The following is a 6803-nucleotide window of genomic DNA, read 5'->3' as shown; positions in this document are numbered from 1 at the left end:
ATAGGAACAGCCCGATGCGGGGGTCGAACCCGCAACCTTGAGATCGCGTACTCGTAAGAGTCTCACGCTCTACCGATTGAGCTAACCGGGCGTGACTCTTAATTGATTGATATCAGGTTCAGCAGAATCGTTTTTTTGGCCCTGCCTACCCTCCTTAGCCATTGCCTCGGACATAGACGATGCAACATATGACCACCATTCTACACCTGCTGTGAATATAAACAGTGGCGTTGAATTGCCCAAAGGCATATCCTTCATCGGATTCTCCATCTCGTATTGTACAACATAGTCGACATATTCGTCCCGTATAAACGCCTCCAGTTGAATTTCTGGTCCGTTGCAGCTTTTCGTGTCCCTCTCTTTCATTCTTGATGACCATTATTGCTTCTTTCGAGCCTGGCTTTCACCACTTGGTTCCGAAAGATTGGCTTCCCACATGAACTCCATGTTGCTCCACTTCAACTGTCCCTCGATTCCCACGTTCCCAGATCCATCGCATCCATGGATCCCATATTCATTAAAGCTCTCAAAACACCTTCACCCACTTGGGGAACGCCTGTCTGTCCGTTTATGTCTGCCCATCCATCCGGCATGCTGAACCCTCCGCTTTGATCCAGGCCTGGCGTGATAACGAACCCAGATGTGTCAGCAAAGAAGCCTTGTGTACTTCCGTCGAGTACACCTGGGTTCATCAAGGTCTGGTTCGGCGACATAGGACTTGCGTTAAATGAGTTGACTCCTGATCTATTCATCTGCCCAGGGGCCAGATGGTTCCGCTGATCGGATCCTGTGCTTGAGTTTGGTGTCGGTCGGTTTGATTGCATCGCGTCTGGGGATCCTGAGGCGTCCTGGCTGTCACCTGTCATGTCCCCAAAGCCTGAAACGGCCCGACTTCCAGATCCAGTCTTCTCAAAAGTGGCCGCCGAACTGGGTGTAAGAATTGATGGCATTTGTTGCTCCGTTGACATCCACGCCTGCGTTCCAAAACTCCCATCGCCTGTAGCAGGCATACCTGGTATCTCGTTGTTAGGCTCAACTATATCGGGTGGTCCTGGCTGGCCCATATCGTTCTCGGAGGGGTTCATGTAATTGCATTCGTTGCGATACGCCGTTATGCCTTGGAACCCTTCAGGGTTGTCGCATTTGGCACCTCTGGGGGCACCTGTGGTGCCGGGCTGGATCATGTTAGCATTAAAGAAAAGGCAATTCAGTTCGTGTTCACATACGCTGTCGTGATTGCGTGGGAAAGCAGTCTTAAGCTTGGGAATTCTCAACGCAAGAGCCTCCAGATCAACATCCAGCTGGACGAGGAACGACTCCGTCAACGGATTTCGCCGCTTCAGCGCATTCATTGCTGAGAGCAGAAATCGTAGCGAGTCAGCTGTTTGGCTATCATCTGGGCGGCTCTTTAGGTATTGCACAAATACTCGCGCAGATACATATAGACAGAATGATATAAACGGGTTAACCTTGCAGCATGTTAGCGTCCGCATCGACTAAAAAAACCTGCTTTACCCTTACTGTCGAAAGGTCCATGTGAGAGATCATGCGCATAATGCTGGCGATCTCATTGGCAGCTGTGATGCATCGTACTTTGCTCTCAGCGCTGACCGACGCTGGCAGTTTGTTTTTCTCCGCCTTGAAAATGGCTGCTTGGTGTAAACAGATGGTTGACGTGTGTATGCTCATGTTTGTAAAAACAATATTAGGGTTAGATAGACCAGTCGGAAGCTTAAGTTGTGGTGGGAGGCAGAGAGATGTGTTGAGCAATATATTGTCCATTTGTCGGTGTCGCTTCCAAAATGGACCATTGAGATCGTGGTCAAGATCGTCGGCATCAGGGCGGTGCAGATGTACCAAGTTTCTGCCAAACAGACAAGCCATGAGTACGATGCCGCCAAAAGAAGAGAGCTTACCCGCGCCCATCGGGCTGGTGCACTCGGACAGGGACTGTGTCTGTTCAGGCCTGCTCATGTTATATGCATCTTCTGAGGCTGGCAAGTTTGTCATAATGTCGCGCTCATCGATCGTCATGGGCCACCCAGTGCCAATGCTGGCATAGCGATCTTGGCAGAAGGCCATCCAAAATGTTCGGCGTCGTTCCTCTCGTTCTGTCCAGTCTTTGGGAGGTGCAAGGCACTGCTTTACATCGAGACCCGTCCCGTCTAATCTATGAAGCCCAGTCCTGCGACGGTCAGTATTAGGAGACGGCGAGTGTACAAGGAATACGCACATTTGGGCAAGGCGGATGGCAGAGCCCGTGTTGATCCAGGCTCGAGGAAAGTACATCATCTTCATCTCATACGAGGCTAAGAGAGTATGTGTTTGACAATGAGCAATGGAGATCATGTGCTCTCCGTAGCCTTTGATGTAATCCGCTTCGACATACTTACGCGCTCTTCGGTAAAAGAGGTCTTTCAAATCCGCGTACTTGTCTGTGATCGTACATGCAAGAGTCCACATAGCATATCGCAAACAAACAGGCGGCCGCTGATTCGGAGCGCTGTGGAAACGGCATTAGCCACTGTGCGTTCCAACGGTGACGAGACTAACGTACAGGTTCATAGCGGCAAGATAACGATACTTGTGGATCATCGGAATAGATGGGTGGACCTTTTCAAAGTAGATCTGGTGAAGCTCGTCGATTGTATCTTGTGGTGGCAGAGGTTCTTCGAGGCCTAGACCAATCATTTCCCATGTGAAGGTTCCTCCAACGTTGTTCATGCCCATATCCATACTGGCATTGAAGTTGAAATCTTCCATGACACCTTGCTGTGGCGACTTATCAGTAAAGTTCCATTGTTGGTCCATATTGTGGTCTCCTGTTAGATGTATCGGCGCATTCGAAATGTTGAGGTTTGCAGGAGATGCTGTTTGAGGCGGACCAGACATGGCGACGTTAACGGGCTTGGGGACATTTTGGGGAGGTTCCTGGGTTTTCAACAGTGTTTCGACTTGTTCTGTGCAGCATGTTAGCGATCGAAATAGCTGATGGCAGTTTGGGGACGAGACTCACTCAGTCGCTCCTCCAGGGCCTTCACGTAGCCGCGCTTAGGGCCACTCTTCCTTCGCTGTTCGTCATAGGCGCAAGTATGACCGAGACGAGAACAAGTACTACAACTGGGTCGTACACCGTCACACTTGAGCTTGCGCTTCCGACATATCATGCAGGCCAACCGCTTTGGCTTGGGAACACTGGCATTGTCGGGGATGTCCTGCTGAGGTACGGCGTCGTCTCCATCGACGTCGTCGCTACGGGGACGTTTATGACCGCTAGTGGTCGGCCCTGTTTCTGGTGAATTCGACATGAATAATTATGAATGGCTGATGCGGTGGTGTCGGTATCGATGTCGAGTTTGGAGGAGTGGTGTCGCGAGATAGGTAGCTGATAAGACAGCGGGGATAAGAATGCTCAGCGGGCGTTCACAATTCTGAGGGTCCGCATCTGCCGGAACAAGATCCGGGTGCTCGAAATGGTCGATAAAAGAAATATAGTCTGCCGTGGAGATAGGATTTGGACGAGGACCAGAAGCTATCGAGTCAGTGTTGAGCCGGGACAAACACGGCGATAGGGAACACAAGCATGAAGAGATGAGATTCAAGCTCACCCGTGAGGTGTTGGGGAGTTAAGACGGAGGAAGGTGGGACCCTCAAGCAAGCTTAACTCATCTTAGGGAGGCGCCAGGCTCGGCGGATATTCATATGTTATGGTATGTATGGTATGGCAGCGGGCAGGTGCAGGCGCAGGTGCCGGCGCAGGTGGGGAATTGTCAACAGCCAAAAATCCATCCCACCCGGCCTGCTGCACCGCACCGTCCCTGCGTTCCACCTTCCAGAGCCTCCAAGCGTCCTACCTACAGATCCACGGTTGTGCTTGCCGCGATACCTGGCTGCCTGGCGTCTCCTAAGCCTGTAGCACGCCACGTTGAGGGATGTTTGTAGCGGGCTCGAGCAGCCTTACAGCCAGTTACAGCGCAGTATCTGCAAGGATAGGGGTTCGCGGGTTCCTGTGAAGTATTACTAATGAGATACAGTACCTAACCTGTATGTACGATGGTCGAAATGGTGAGTACTAACCTTGTAGACACCTTGCTTGGGTACCTAGGTAGGTACCTATATATCATCCTAGACCAGTCATAAAATCTCCGCAAATATTCGGTACCTAGTTAATCTGGGCCTTTTCAACCTTTGCTGATATTCAATATTTACTAATTAATAGGCAAGTAGATACATCATGTTTCCGTTCCATATCGAATTATTGAATCATAGGTACTTCCTACTACATAAACGTTAGATTGTCTCATCTCATGTGGCACAGCCACGCGCTTCGCTTCGTTCCGTGTTGCTAGCGGCAGCCATGATTAAATGTTGAGCGGCCGACTCTCAATTCAGTACCATAGTAGATGAATATCATCAACGGCCTCAGCCACCTTGCGCAATATCTGGGCTTCAATCTATAAGTCAGAATGAATCTGAATTTCACAATAACCGTATTCGTATACGACCTCGATAGAACTTGAAACACTTCAAGACCAGCCCAATCCTACCAAGTCGTTTCCTGTTTCATGTCTAGGTTAGGTGCCAATCAAGCCATCAACACTATAGGTATCAACGTTTATGTAGTGCAACGATAGACTAAAGTCAACCAGAGTTGCTATCTTCACCGCCATGTGTCTTGATATAATACTAGATGCTGTTAGCTATACGGTGATATGCGATTGTTTTGTTTGCTGACTGTCGTTGTTAAAGTGGTTGATACATATGTAAGTAGGTGTTCTTGTCAAGCTACTGCTTTAATCGACTGCTCGCTTCCTCTGCTTGCCCTCACATATTTTGCTCATAACAACTGATTGTGTGTCCTAAGCCATAGCTGAGTCGGTGTCATTTGCTCCGTCTGACACACAGTATCAAATATGTACATGCACATTCCTTATTTAGTTAAGCTAGCTTGCGACAGGCTCGCGCAACCACACATGGATCTCTACCCAAGTTGACCAGTCCAGGGTGGGAGGCAATAACTTGCGACGAACCGTTTTACATACACCATATTACTTGTATGCTAACCTAAGTAAGAGGCTGCCCGCCTTATTTTCTGTCAACGTCAACACCCACAATCCTCAAGATCCCAAGATCGCTGTACGCAAGGCAATACCGCGTTGGAGCCCAGGCGACTACGGGACAAGCACCAGCCGTCTTGAATGTGTGTACATGCTCTCCTGTTTCAACATGTGATATCTCCAGCCCAGATCCTAGACAAAGACACGTTAGAATATCTACCCAAAGCTGAGAGATCAAGAATTCTTACCTTCATCACTGCCACCCACAACAAAACTACCGTCAAATGTGAAGCCTATTTACCAAATGATCAGCAATTGCATTAAACCAAACACACGCAATTGACATACTGAGACTCTTGACAGGGCCAACCATCCTGGTAATCGTCCTCTGGCATACCCAGTCCGTGGTATCCCACAATGCAATGACCGAGTCTGAGCCACCCGTCGCCAGATATCGTCCAGTAGGCTGTAGATCCGCGGTCAGGCATGACGAGGTATGCCCGTTAAGCTCATACTCGCTATTTTCATCACCGTGATTGCTCTGAAGCACAGGCTCAAAACCCGGATACGACAGAACCCGAATGCGGCCTTCTGCCGTGGTCACGAATATCTTCTCGCCGCTCCAACAGAATGCGATCTGGTTGGTCTGCACCGACTGTTGATGAGTGCTGATGGGCGTGGATTGAGTCGGTGATAGAACGTAGATAGTGTCTGCCTTGTTCCCGACGAGAAGCGAGTTACCGTCTGGCGCCCACACGAGAGTGAAGGCGTCTCCAAGTCCTTTGACTTCGTTGAAGCAGGCTTTCGTCCGCACGTCCCAAAATTTGACCACACCGTCACTGCTCACACTGCAGAGCTCTGCATCCTTGGTTGGATTGAAAGCTACCTTTTCAATAGATGCTGAGTGACCCTTGAGCTCCGTCGAGAACTTCACATGAGGTTTCTCGGGGTTCCCTATTTCACATTGTCTCAGCATAGAGACTACTCAAGTTTGCGACTCCATCAACTCACACACTCGTAGAGTCTTCTCTGATGAGCCTGTTGCTACCAGGGTTCCGAGGGGATTCCACGCAATGCAGCGTAGGCTTAAAAAGTCATTTTAGTAACCCCAAACACAGCACAGCTTGATTCCAGATTGAGAGAGAGTGCATACCTGTGAGGATTTGAACCCCGCGAATTATTGGCATCGTTGTAGGGTTGACTCCTCAGGTTCCCGAAGTAGCTGGAGAACTTGTCCTTGGACAGACTCTGCCTTGCTCGGAGGACAGGCGCCATGTTGGTCGAGTGAGGGGCTGTTTCAACTAGAATCGTTGTCTATAAGATTGACCGATCGCCTTGTAAACTCTTATGCTCAGTTGGCGGTCAGCACATTACCACTATGGAGATAAGGTTGATAAGCAAGAAATGTATTGGACAATGATCGGAATCCACGTGATCCCTGTAAAAGCTTGAAATAAAGGGAGTTTTGATGAACAAGTGTCTTTCTATGAAGCTTTGAGCAGGTGCGAGTCAAATGGCGATGAAGTGCATAGATCAAGGGAAACCGTGAGGTAGCCTATCAAATCATGGCTACCAAGTCAAGGTACTGGGTAGCTAAGGCAGTGCGGGTCGCACATGCCACACTCTTTTGGGTGTGTCTTTTGGTGGGTTTGACGCGACAATAGGAACTTAGTGTGAAAAACGATATGTGTCAAGCGGTTTCCAATGGCAACCATTTATGCATTAATCATCGTCTGCGTAAATACA

The 6803-nt window shown here is 49.3% G+C and overlaps 2 protein-coding genes across 2 annotated transcripts; both read right to left on the bottom strand.

Annotated features, from left to right (window-relative positions):
- Positions 1-458: 458 nt before the first annotated feature.
- Positions 459-3308, bottom strand: FPSE_11604 (uncharacterized protein; the record flags this gene model as incomplete). The annotated part of the gene is made up of 6 exons (XM_009264721.1): positions 459-1175; positions 1227-1469; positions 1522-2185; positions 2234-2490; positions 2554-2960; positions 3017-3308. 6 exons carry the CDS (start codon positions 3306-3308, stop codon positions 459-461), a joined length of 2580 nt encoding a protein of 859 aa, XP_009262996.1.
- Positions 3309-5085: 1777 nt separating this feature from the next.
- Positions 5086-6332, bottom strand: FPSE_11603 (uncharacterized protein; the record flags this gene model as incomplete). Its single annotated transcript, XM_009264720.1, has 5 exons — positions 5086-5249; positions 5306-5350; positions 5406-6011; positions 6069-6142; positions 6211-6332. The coding sequence occupies 5 exons, from the start codon at positions 6330-6332 to the stop codon at positions 5086-5088; spliced, it is 1011 nt and encodes a 336-aa protein (XP_009262995.1).
- Positions 6333-6803: the final 471 nt, after the last annotated feature.

This window comes from Fusarium pseudograminearum, chromosome 1 (genome assembly GCF_000303195.2).
Source record: "Fusarium pseudograminearum CS3096 chromosome 1, whole genome shotgun sequence".
Lineage (NCBI taxonomy): Eukaryota > Fungi > Ascomycota > Sordariomycetes > Hypocreales > Nectriaceae > Fusarium > Fusarium pseudograminearum.
Note: the sequence above shows the minus strand (reverse complement) of the source record. Positions and strands in the feature narration are given on the sequence as shown.